Source organism: Aedes albopictus, chromosome 3, assembly GCF_035046485.1.
Source record: "Aedes albopictus strain Foshan chromosome 3, AalbF5, whole genome shotgun sequence".
Classification (NCBI taxonomy): Eukaryota; Metazoa; Arthropoda; class Insecta; order Diptera; family Culicidae; genus Aedes; species Aedes albopictus.
Window position 1 is genome coordinate 415,945,689 of NC_085138.1, and position 13,143 is coordinate 415,958,831.

Below are 13,143 nucleotides of genomic sequence, written 5' to 3' on the forward strand. Positions count from 1 at the left end.
AGTACAATTCCGATTAGAATACCATGCTTGATCGTATTATTCAATATAAGCGAGATTTCGTCTTTAATTTTAGGACCCTATTGAGATATCGTGACAACAGTTTTGATTACATCTGCAGCGCCTAGATAACAATAGGGTAAAAAATATAATTTGGACATGCACGGCCATGCATGCCTTGTTCCGGAGAGCTAATAAAAGTAGATGCTTCTCAATATCGATTATTGGATCAAATAGACCCTATTCTGATGATTTACGTTGAAAATACACTAAACAATTAAGAATTTGCTTCAAAATTATCGAAAATGTAAATTATTTCACTAAAACCCCTCAAATGCACAGGTATGCAAGACGACATACACTTCATAGTCACATACAATATTCACCTCAAAATGGTTGCATTAATAATTGTAAGAAATTTAAAAGCCTTTTTGCTATGAAAAATGTTCAATAAACAAGCATTAAACAGAAAATCTCTTAACATTCATCTAGAACGCTTAAAACAGAAGATGTCCAAAATACTTTGAAAAGGTAGAGCTACTATTTACAAAAATAAAAAATTGGGTCGGCCATATTGATTTTGGCCGCCATCTTGAATTTTTATACCCAAACATTTTTTTCACCATGAGGCCAACCACCGATTTTCAAAATTTTTGCATCAATTGAAAGCTGAGACATTTATACATAACATATCAAGAAATTAGAGATGTCTTTTTCTTCTTTCAAAAGTTATCTGCCGTTTTGTAAATCATGCCACTTTTGAGCACTGGGCCCGGTGCCGGCCGTTTACATAAATGCAGCGTTATTTCGCAGTGTTTACGAACACGAATTTAAATTCTGAGTCCACTAATGGAAAGCTGAAGGTTTAAGCTTTTCAAAACACTATAAAAGTTATGAAAACAATGCCCGCATCATTGAGAAACAGTCAAAAACGGAAACGAACCTCCGATTTGGCCAAATTTTGCGGCACGCGCCTTTGTGTATACATGCAGGCGTAAACTCGGATGCTGTTGCATGTCGTTGCCGGTGCGCATGAAAATGTATGGAGAAAACGTGGCTTAATTTACAAAACTGCAGATAACTTTTGATAGGGAAAAAAGACATCTCTAATTTTTTGATATGTTATGTATAAATGTCTCAGCTTTCAATTGATGCAAAAATTTTGAAAATCGGTGGTTGCCCTCATGGTGAAAAAAATGTTTTGGTATCCAAGATGGCGGCCAAAATCAATATGGCCGACCCAACTTTTTATTATTGTAAATAGTAGCTCTATCTTTCCTCTTTCCAACAACAATTTGTTTTGAGGTGGTTTTTGGAGAAACTTTAGAGTTATAGCGGTTTAAGCGAGCCATCATTTGACCAAAATCGAGGGGTCTGCAAAAATTGTCGTGGCTCTAACTAACGGGGGGTCCATCAATTTGAGTAACCAAATGCATTTTTCTTACTTATTTAGCGAGGGCTTTCAGAAAATCGGCACCTTAAATATTTTTGAAGACAAGGTGTAAATAGTGGGCCGGTCTCAGCGAGAATTGCCCATATATTGTCACATACAGCCATAGGCTAATGCGTGTACACTGAACAAAAATATCCTCTTTGAAACGTATGAAATATCATTCCAACACACATGGAACAGGATCCGCCCTATTCTGAATGATTGCCGCAACCGAATGAAAAATCACAGCTTTTTAAAATGAACTAACAACCATTTACTATCTTACTATCAAGATCCTAACTGCATGAACCGTCATTCGAAAACTGAATGACGAGCAATCGGAAGAGAATCATCCACAAACTGGATGATGCTCGATTTGCGCGTGCCCCATAACGCGTATCATACCATCGTTGTAAGCGCTTCCCACTGAAATCCGTCTTATGCTGAAACGCTCTGACATGGATAGCTTGAGCGATGCGTCAAAAAACTTTGTCGAAGACCGCAAAGCGATACACCACAGTGTAGGAACTGAATGCCAGAAGATACTCTGTCGGAAGAAGCTTGGTGCCAGTAGGAGCTTAGCAACGGAATTGTCTCATTAGCGACGGAGCCTAGGGGTAAGACACTCTTTTTATCATTGATCGATGAAATCTGTTGAAAGACATCCTCAAAACTGCAATTTTCTTTCAGCACACGCAACACTTTGCAGTTGACATTGGTGCCAGAATACACTTTTGCATAAACGGGAGAAATTCTGATGAACTGTGAGGAATTCTGAACAACACCTCGAACACAAATTTGCTCTTGCCCATCTGTCTTGCCCCTAGGACGGAGCTAAGAGGAGGTCGGCAGGCAATAGCTTGGGGTTGTTTCAATGGGCTTCAGAGACACCTCAGGGAGACAAAATCAGAAGAAGGGCTCCTCGGGAGCTCCAGAAGAATTTCAGAGGGTTTCCATGGTATTAGGGGCGATTGAGGGGGTTCTGGGAATTTTAGGCCCTTCTTCTAAATCCTCAGGAGCACCATCAAAACCCCCTGAAATTCACTCAAATGCTCTGAAAATCCACCTGAAACAAACTCAAGGAGTCCCTAACAGGTGAGGTGTCCCAAAAACATCAAGAAACGCATTTAAGAAACTCTTCTGGAGCCTCCTTGAAACTTCGTGAAACACTCCGAAACCTCCGGAAAGGCGAATGATCTCTTCTTTCCGTAATATCAATAAACTCCGTAATTTCACAAACTGCTCCATTAAATTAATCATGCAAGTATCCATGAAATATAAGTAGAATCCTTTAAATATAGAAAACGATCATTAAAATTTGAAAAAAGAAATCATCCATAATACTGAAGAAATTGGGGTCTCCAGTTAGCCTAGTGGTTAAGGAGAAACTTTAGAGAATACCAATATGACTGCCACAATGGCCGACTTGGACCCCTACTCACGTTTTCAAGAGCACCAATCTTGAAAATTCGTAAGCAAATGCGCTCGATTTGGAAAAGCTGCCTCTTTTTGCAAGTGAGCAAAGCCAGGATAAACAAGTGCGGCTTGGTTCGTGGCCTCGTTCGTCAGATTTGTGCCTCTAAAGTTTGTATGAAAAGTTGCAATGGGATTTGTTGACGTTTCACCTTAAGGCTATGGATCGCCAAGCCGGAGACGGCGAGTTCGATTCCCGTTCCAGTCGGAAAAGTTTTCTCGACTCCCTGGGCCTGGGCATAGTGTATCATTGTACTTGCCACACAATATAATAAACAAATTCATGCAATGGTAGGCAAAGAAAGCCCTTCAATTAAAAACTGAGGAAGTGCTCTAAGAACACTAAGTTGGAGCGAGGCAGGCCAAATCCCAGTGGAGACGTAGAGCCATAGAGAAGAAGAAGAACTGAAGAAATTATTCAAAAGTATACACAGCAAAAAATTCTTGTGATATCACATCTTGTGATGTACAAATTACCTACATCCCTTCCACGCAGCTAATTAGCCGCCGTAGCTTGAAAGAGGGTCTAGCCATCGCTAGAACCGGAACGATAGATGATTCATATATAAGTAAAATATTGGCATATATTCGTACACTGATCTACTGATTGTGAGGCATATCCCTTGCCTCTCGGCTATTTCACCGAGTTAGAAGGACGGTGATAAATATGATACTGCTTCTAAGTATCCACTGAAATGGGTTTGTTGACACTTTCCGGTGCCGAGCAAGGGGTGTGATGAGGGTGGTGAGTGTGATAATTGTTGTAAAACGATATCCGACTGAGATTACGCTCGAAAATGGATACATCGCCAGAAATCACGCGCCTGGAAATTACAAAATTATTTGCTGTGTACGATTTGGATCCTGGATCATTTGTCTAAATTCAATGGATCGATTTCTGATGCTTTCTGGATCATTTCGATATTTTGTTGTTCATCGTCTATATTTTATAGATTGTTCTTTTGATAATTTCATTCATTTCATGGAGCAGTTTATGAAATTCTGGATTTTTTTGTCTGTATTCACCCTTCAGGACGCGCGCCGTTGTAAAATGAACAACACTATACCAAAAAACCTCGCACGTCGTATACAACGCGAGCGCGGTGCAGTTTCAGCTGCTTGATGGCGCGCGTCCTCAAAAGTTAACGAGATTTTTAACCCTGGGCTACCGTCTACCCCCGTTGGTTTGAACGACACCCCATGCAAACCAACGGGGTTCATTTTTTAATTCTAGTAACCCTGTCGGCTATGAAAAACACACTGATGGTAACCTTTTTTGCTGTTTTGTTTTGATTCTGCGTTCCGTTTCACCCAGTTCCATGAATATAATGACGTTTGAACCATTTTTAGTTTGAACGAAGTGCAGATTAGCGGGGGTCAAATTAAAAAGTGTTCAGATTAGATGCGGTCAAACAAACCACGCTTTACTTCCCTTCCGAAGCCAGAACTCACATTTTGTGAGTATGACGGGTGTGGGACTCGATCCCAGGTCCTCGGCGGGATACTCTTGTATTCTAACCACAACACCAAGTCCGCTCAACGATTCTGAAATTATTATTTTTTAATTTTACAGAAAGATTTATTTTCTATGGATGCAAATTACTGCTATACGGATTTTTGGTATAATACTATACAGTCGAGTCTCTTACTAAACGAATTTCTATTAAACGGACTCCTATTAAACGAACTCCTACTAGACAGGGGTGAGCGTTATAGGAGACTAAGACCAAGCCCACTCATGGGCTCAATCAAGCGTTTTAACGTTAAGTAGAGCCCCGAACAAAGAAGCGAACCGCACCGGTCGCTGCTAAGTAGGGCTCGAAAGCGAAAAGTTTACGTACGGTTCGTAGCGGGGCTTAGAATATAGAGACACGCAAAGTACGGTCTCTATCCGTAGGCTCGTGCGCTCTCTCGCGTTTAGCTCTCTGGGTAGCGTAAAGAGGAGATGAAAGAACATGGTATGGATTTGTTGCCAGGTATGTATATAGTTTCTAGAGAATGATTTTCTTGTTTTGTATAGGTAGGAGTTTATTTTAGTTTGCATCAAATATTTAAAAAAAATATTTTTACTTGCTTTGAAATTTTCAACCAAAACATAGATCGTTACACGAATAACACAACAAATTGTCTGACATACAATTGTGATAGAGTGACAATACAAACGCAGAAAAATAATAGGTTTAAATTGACAAGCTTTGCTTAAGTATGTTATGAATAAAGTTTTCCCTTCTTCGCCAATTTTAGGATCATGCATAACGGAAATGTATCGATTTTCGTATAAAAATAGTTACGATTGTTCATAATCACACCTTTAGTTTTTGATTCGGCCGATCGTTTCGAAACTAATATTTGAAGAAATGTATAGTGATTCAGTGAGTTTTGCTATTTTAACACGTACATGTTTGAGCCGGGGCACTATGGGCCAGAAATCAAAATTTCGCGACAAAAGTCAAAAATGTTGTTTTTCTAAGATCAATCAATTTTCGTATTTGTATGATTGTTTGGGCTATGCTTGATTATATACCGACTGATTTTTTTGATTTGTAACAAAATTGTATCGTTTTTTTGTATGGAGAAACTTCTTATGAGCGAAAATTCTCGATTTTAACCAATATTAAGAAAAATGTGATTTGTGGTGAAAAATGTTATTAAAAAATATAACGCATACATTTCCTAAAAATAAATTTAGTATATTTTGCATATTCGATGCACAAATTGCGATGCTTTTAGGTTTAAAAATAAATTTTACAATATTTACTCAAATTTTACGGTTTAATTAGCCAATGTGTTCAAAAAGTAGGAGTATTCGACCGTATTCGACATGCAACCGGTCTAGGATGCTAGTTCAGACTCTTCTTTTTCGAATGCTACCGGACTTTTTTGCGGGAATTTGCGGGAAGCCAAGTTAGAGTTATTTTAGTGCTTCCTTAAATTTTACAATAGGTGCTTCAATAATCACCTACTCTTGCCATTACGACGCTATGACTTTATGGCTTGCGAAACAATATACAAAGCAACAAACAACTTTCATTCTGGAAGGTTTTGTTTCAAATATAAATGTGATTATAAGCTTTTAAATCAAGACCACAGACTTACTCAATGTGCAAAGTTTCGGTATATCAATCAAAATAAGAATTTTAAATAAACTCAACGTACATACATATATACAGATGGATACATTATTAGTGAAATTAGGAACAAATCCACAGATCAAGTGAGATTTGAACTCACGACCCTTATATGCTACACAAGTGCTTTACCGACTTAGCTACCGAGCCTATCAATGACACGGCATTTGAAATAGGGAACCGAGCCACTTGGGCAGTAATTTCTATTTTGGGCTCCGTCTGCTACAACTCAGTCAATTGTGAACCAATTGACACAATTTTTGGAACGCGGTGAGATAGGTGAAGTATCTAGCCCTGTTTAAAATTCAAATTAATTGGTTCGAAGTTTACTGAGTTGTAGCGGAAAAGTGCCCAAAAAACAAGCCACGCCCAAGTGGCTCGGCACCCTATTATAAGGAAAATCAAATCTTTTCCCTAATCACAAATATATCCATTACACTTGTACATATGATCGAAGAGCGAACACAATTTATTGTTCAAATACCGACTCCAAGTCATTTGGCCGAGTGTCATTTGGCTTATTGCCGCTTGGCCGAACGTCATTTGGCTGAATGCCGTTTGGCTGAAGAAGAAACGATCGTGCCACTGTTTTCCACGTCAGTATAACTCAAAATAATCCCCTTTGATTAAAAGGAGGAAAAATCTCTGATAATATATTGACAGTTTTAACGCCAACTAATCCCTGAATTATAAAATAAGAAAGAATAGTCAATGGTTGGAGGAAGGAAGAAGGAAAAAATAATGATGATCAAATTGGCAGCTATAATGTGAAAAGAGGTCTCTGAATTATTTTGAACATAATTCGGCCAAGTGGCATTCTGCCAAATGCCGGACATCTGAAACACCTGAGCAGCGAATTTTTTCACCAAAAACTATACATACATGACATCTATACATAAATTGAGATTATTAAAAATCATAATTGACCACACGAATTGATGTACCGAAACTTTGCACTTTGAGTAAGTGTGTGATATTGATTTCAACGTCTACAATTCACAGTTCTACCTGAAACGAAACCTTCCAGAATAATAGTAGTATGTTGCTATGTGTATTGTTTCGCAGGCTATAAAGAGATTGCGTCATAATGCCAAAAGTCTATCTAAGAATGGATGGTTATTAAAGCACAGCGTAAAACATTGTAAAATCAACGCATGCGCTTAAATCATTCTATCTCGGTTTCCAGCAAATTCCCGCAAAAAAGTCCGGTAGCATCCGAAGAAGAAGAGTCTCAACTAGCTGCCTAGATCGGTTGCATGTCGAATTCGGTCGAATACTTTTACTTTTTGAACAAATTGGCAAATAAACTGTACAATTTGAGTAAACATTGTAATTTAAACTTAAAGAGAATATTCGCTTATAAGAAGTTTCTCCATACAAAAAACGATACAATTTTGTTACAAATCAAAAAAAAAAATCAGTCGGTATACAATTAAACATAGCCCTAACAATCATGCAAATATAAAAATTGATTGATCATAAAAAAAACAACTTTTTTGAATTTTGTCGCGAAATTTTGATTTCTGGCCCATAGTGCGGGGTTGCTACGCAGCAAGTAAAGTTTGGTTTCGCACATTTAGAAAAATGTCCAAATAAATAACTCGCGAAGTTTGTTCCGACAGGTTCAAAATTATCGTCATCCGTCGCAGATTCCGGTGAGATGTGCGTATTTTCTAACCCGGAAAGAAACCATTTGACGGTAATAAGTGGCCACAAGGTTTTCTTTCTTCACTTTCCGGGCTGAGATCCCCCGCTTTGAAAGAGCTGTGCCTCGCCTTTCGTTTTGTCGTGAATATTTCGAAAAAGGCAAAGGTGTTTTGGTTTCATTGCTGTTTTTGAAAATGGTGGTCGTCAATGGGTGGTTTATTAAATATAAATTAAAAAAAAAAACAAACGAGACATTAGGAAGAAAGTGTGCGAAATGGGTAACTTCACCCTTGTTGAAACAATAAGGCAAAGCAGAAAAAAAAATCTGCGAAGACCCCATGCGAATAACACCGATCATACAGAATAGGAGTTTCGACATTAGATCTATAAAAACAACCCAACAATTGGGGAGATCTTTCCAATATTACACATTTATTCACAGCTCTTTTATCCACATTTTCATATATTTAAAACATATTCATCAACATGTTATCTGGATCGTTTGGTACAATATGTCCACGCATCCTTCCTCCCCTGTAAATTCGAGAAGTACCTTGCCGAAAGAAAATATTCTGTACTGCAAGTATTTCGAAGAATCATCTTTGCGCGTAAATACAACGCAGTAGACCTGGCCGCTTTGATGCATGTGTCATATCTATGATATGCTGCAAGCATCAATATTGACAAGAAAAGTAACACGATTGCTTTCCAGGGTGATTCCGTACTGGCTGCGTATGTATAAGATTAGATAAGAGTAGTCAGGGCCGGATCTAAGGGGGGGCCGGGGGGGCCCGGGCCCCGGGCCCCCACATTTTAAGGGCCCCCACAAAAACCTTCTTTGGTTGCTAACATTAGCATTATTTTCATATTACTCAAGTAGTGTACTGAAAATAAGGAAAAACATTTTTGGTCATCTCTCCGAGGGGCCTCCACATCCCCTCGGGCCCCGGGCCCCCACAATCCTTAATCCGGGCCTGAGAGTAGTTACGATTTTTCAAAGATGCTTTGACTGTACCTAACTCAATTCAGATATCATAGAAACACTTCAGTATTTTTTTTTTGTAAAAACAAACTTTAATCATACCGATAATAATCTAAAAAAAATGTAGTCGAGCTGCCAAGTTTCATCAATTAAAATAGGCGGTGTGCAGGACTGCCATATTGTAGGTTCCTCGTTATAGAAAAAGCAAGGTGTTGGATGTTAAAATACAACAATTGTTGTATGAAGTGCCAAAAAGGAGAGTGGGCTCATTATGTACTTTGACAAATACGCAGTCTACTTCAAGCGCATAGAATCGCTTCCAACAAAATATTCATATACCAGCATCCAAAGGATCGCAATATATATTAAGATTTCCGATTGATGCTTTGTAACTAAATGGTTGTGACTGAGTATAGGATAAGCTGAAGTTAAAATACACGTTAATGAAAAAAGGATGCGCAAACTTATCGCAGACTGTTAGAAGACAGCTTCTACCACAGACAAACAGACGTAACACTTCGGACATTTTTCAATTCAAATCATAGTCACTGAAGCATATTCGCCCAATGCTAAAAGGACTATGTTTGGCCGACCACCAACTAGGTGGCGGTAGTGAGCAAACGTCAAACTCGAACAAAAACGATGCGAGCGCCACGGTTGAGCAGTTGGCCAACTATCAAATTTTGAAAAAGACCGTTAAATCGGTGTACGATGGGAATTATCAGAGTGTTACGTCTGTTTGTCTGTGCTTCTACTATGACCAGGATTCAAAAATCTTGACCTACGCGAAGTTGTAAAGGAGACAACTACGTTATAAATGTGTTGGAAATTCAAGGGATGTAATTATTCAATAAACCTAATTATTAAAAAGATGCTCAAAATCTCAAATTCAGATAAATTTCTTGCGAGAAAGGCAACATATATATCGAAGAGATGGATATTATTTTAGATCAAAATTCAACCTACAAGTCATACAGTAAGCAACAAACACATAATTTAAAAAAAGATTGCTTGAATTCCGAGATTAAATACAATCATACATTATTGAGAAAATAATATCTTTAAACGCACCAAAACTGGTACAAATCTCCAAGGGAATTATTTATTTGAGTTCTATTTTTACTAACAGTTTTCAGTCTTATCCCAAACCCCTTCTTTCAAAATATGAGCACAGATTATTATACTGAATAAGATTTGCAATAACACCATAGAAATACACAAAATATTGCGATGATTTACAGAAGTGCAAAAAACCGGATGGAACGGATAGAATAGAGACCACCGGTGCGCAAAGGCGACCGATCATTATTTTACTCACATGGAAACGAACGACCGGTGCGAAAATGGGTGGGTAACGAAATTAAAAATCGTTAACGACGTGCTGTTGCGTGTGTAGTATTAAGCCCATGAGTGGGCTTGGTCTAAGAGCTTATGGAATTTCGGCTTTTTGGGAGTGTGGCCTAATATGTCGGGTGTGTTAAGAGTTAGCGCAATACTTTCTTCGGCAAAGTTTTAGGGCTTGATAAGATCTACTATTTAGAACTTTGGTTCATATGATTAGTTGGCAACTTGGCCGCTAGAGGGACCATCAACAGTTTGATGCTAAATTGCACTGCAGGAACCATATCAGGTTGTCAAGCAAACGTTACGTTAGGCGACAGCTCAAGACCCTGATAATTTGGAAGGATAGTGTCTTCGGGGAAGTTGTTGGGTATGCCAATAACTTACTGACGATGAGTTGCGAAGATCCAAATTCCTCCACTGGGCGGCGCTAGTGAGCAAGTAAATTTTCAAAACCCAATATCTCAGAATCCCGATAACTTAGAAAGTTGGTGTCTTCGGCAAAGTTGATCAGTATGACATAAAATTACATAAAAATAAACACTTGTTTCGCAATTCTGCCACTAGGCGGCGCTAGTAAACATGCAAATTTTAGAAATCTCATAGGCTAGAATGCTGATAACACAGAGAAACAGACGTCACACTCTCATTGCATCCCATCGATCACCTTTTTAACGGTTGACGCTCACTAGCGCCGCCCAGTGGAGGAATTTCGAACTTCGCAACTCATCGTCAGTAAGTTATTGGAGTACCCAATAACTTTTCTGAGGAAACTATCCTTCCAAATTATCAGGGTCTTGAGCTGTCGCATATCGTAACGTTTGCTTGACAACCTGATATGGTTCCTGTAGTGCAATTCAGCATCAAACTGTTGATGGTCCCTCTAGCGGCCAAGTTGCCAACTAATCATACGAACCAAAGTTCTAAATGGTAGATCTTATCAAGTCCTAAAACTTTGCCGAAGAAAGTATTGCGCTAACTCTTAACACACTCGAGATAATAGGCCACACCTCCAAAAAGCCGAAATCCCATAAGCTCTTAATCTCCTATTAAGCGGATTCCTATTGCGCCCCCCGACCAGTGATCTTATAAGAGTCCCGACTGTAGATCGTTTGGTAATTTTTCATGGTGAGTGAAAACATCCTTGGCTACCGCTTCTGCTTCTTAGCCAGAATGCTCTTTGCAATCACTGCACTCGATCCTTTTCTATGTATCTTCATCATGATCTTCATTCTTCAATCTTTTGTTTAGAACAATTCAATTAAAATTGGAAATTGATTAAACGAACACTATTTACATAAAACTGCAATTTATTGAGAAGCGTTGATCATTTGGTTCAAACAATATGCGAGAATAGAGAACACCGAAAATAACCCGGGACACAATAAGTCACACATCCACTCAACCGTAGTACGGCTTCTTGTGATGGTAGTAATGGTCCTTGACGTAGACTGGAGCCTGTTCGTAGTACACCGGTTCCTTCACGTAAACCGGATAGGGCTTCTCAACGTGCACTGGGTAAGGCTTGGCCACCTCAACGTATTCCTTGTGGACAACCGGAACCTTGACCTTGACGGGGTACGGAACCGGACGATCCACCGGGTAGTGAACCTTCTTCTCGACGTAGACGGGGACCTTTTTCTCCACCACCACCGGGACGTGCTTCTCGACGTGAACCGGATAGGGAACTTTTACTTCCACGGGAACGTGCTTCTCGACCTCCACCGGATACGGAACGGGCACATTCTTGGTAACCGTCACGTGCTTGGTAACGTGCTGCGTGTGAAGAGGTTCAACCAGAAGTGGTTCTTCGTAGCCAAAGTTGTGGCCAATTTCCACCAGTCCACGTTTGTCCTTCTTGGTGTTTTCGGCGTTGTTGGAGTCGTCAGCTGGTGCTCCGAGGGTGATGGCAAGGGCCACCGATAGAACGATGAGGACCTGGTGGTAGGGATCAGAAAAGGGATGATTAATTTCGGACGAGCGATTCGATAAAGCCAGTTTGTGATCTAATTACCTTCATGGTTGCTTCCTTGCGTTCGATCGTTGGATTGTTTAACGGTTGAGAGACTGCGAGCGATTGATGTCTGACCTGCGGTCAGCGGTCACGTTTTATAGGCTGAAGTCAAACTCATCAGCAATGCCGTGAATAGCAGCAGCGGTGCGGAAAAGACGGGGCCCAGGTTGGTTGAATTTTCAATGTGTAGCATATGTGGACAGGAAAACGCAATGAAGGAAATAAAAGTTTTGGTGGACTTCGAGAGCTAGAGAACGATAGAGAATGAGCTGAAAATGCTGGGCAATCAACAATGCGAGCGGCCTGCAGGTTCAAGGTTGTTTGTTTCAATAAAACATTCAATGAATTAGAGAAACAAGTCGCATATTTTAGGTGCACTAATATTTGTTATGTCTATCACATTATAGGGTATAAGTAACCATGTTAGTGTTATACTGCTAGTCCTATGTATCTCCTATTTTTAAAACCAACGAATCAGGTAACGATTGTTTTCGTTTTTTGTGATATCAAGCGTGCTCATTGCTTTGTCTTTGTTTCGATTAGAATGAAAATGGGAGCTCTGCTTTTAAAATGAGAACCGTTTCTCTACTATAAAATACAGCATAGTTTAACTTTAGTTTAAACAGACTGTACGTACATACATGAAAATGATTGCTTCTCCTCGATTGATCCAGTCTGATATAAAGCCCATATCTGCAATCAAATGTAAAAGTGATCCTAACCCATGCATGCTATACATCAAGTCGTGACTTTTTCGATAACCCGATAAGAAGAAGAGAATGGGCTCAGACCGCATTTAAAACTACCGGTAGTGATCCGGATTCGGTTTCTTGGGTATTACACCGAAAGTGGCCAAATACAGAAGTGAACCAAATCCAGGCATGCGACACATAGAACCGCGGCTTCTTTAATAACCTGAGGAACGATTAGCAAGAAAATAGGCTCAGACCACATTAGAGACCACCTATAGTGATGCAGAACCAGCATTGGGTGCTTCGTCGGAACTAAGGCCACATACATACAAAAATTTTATGGGATTTTGTGTGGGCAATTTCACTTGCTTGCATTTTTTTTTGTCAAATTTAACATGAATCTTATGGTAATAATGTTGGATGGCAACCGCCAATCT

General features: G+C 39.4%; 1 protein-coding gene across 1 annotated transcript; it reads right to left on the bottom strand.

The window, feature by feature from the left end:
- Window positions 1-11,294: 11,294 nt before the first annotated feature.
- Window positions 11,295-12,141, bottom strand: LOC115268335 (mantle protein-like). Its single transcript, XM_029876362.2, has 2 exons — window positions 12,015-12,141; window positions 11,295-11,938 (listed from the first exon to the last, which is right to left on the bottom strand). The coding sequence occupies exons 1-2, from the start codon at window positions 12,018-12,020 to the stop codon at window positions 11,402-11,404; spliced, it is 543 nt and encodes a 180-aa protein (XP_029732222.2). The 5' UTR covers window positions 12,021-12,141; the 3' UTR covers window positions 11,295-11,401.
- Window positions 12,142-13,143: the final 1,002 nt, after the last annotated feature.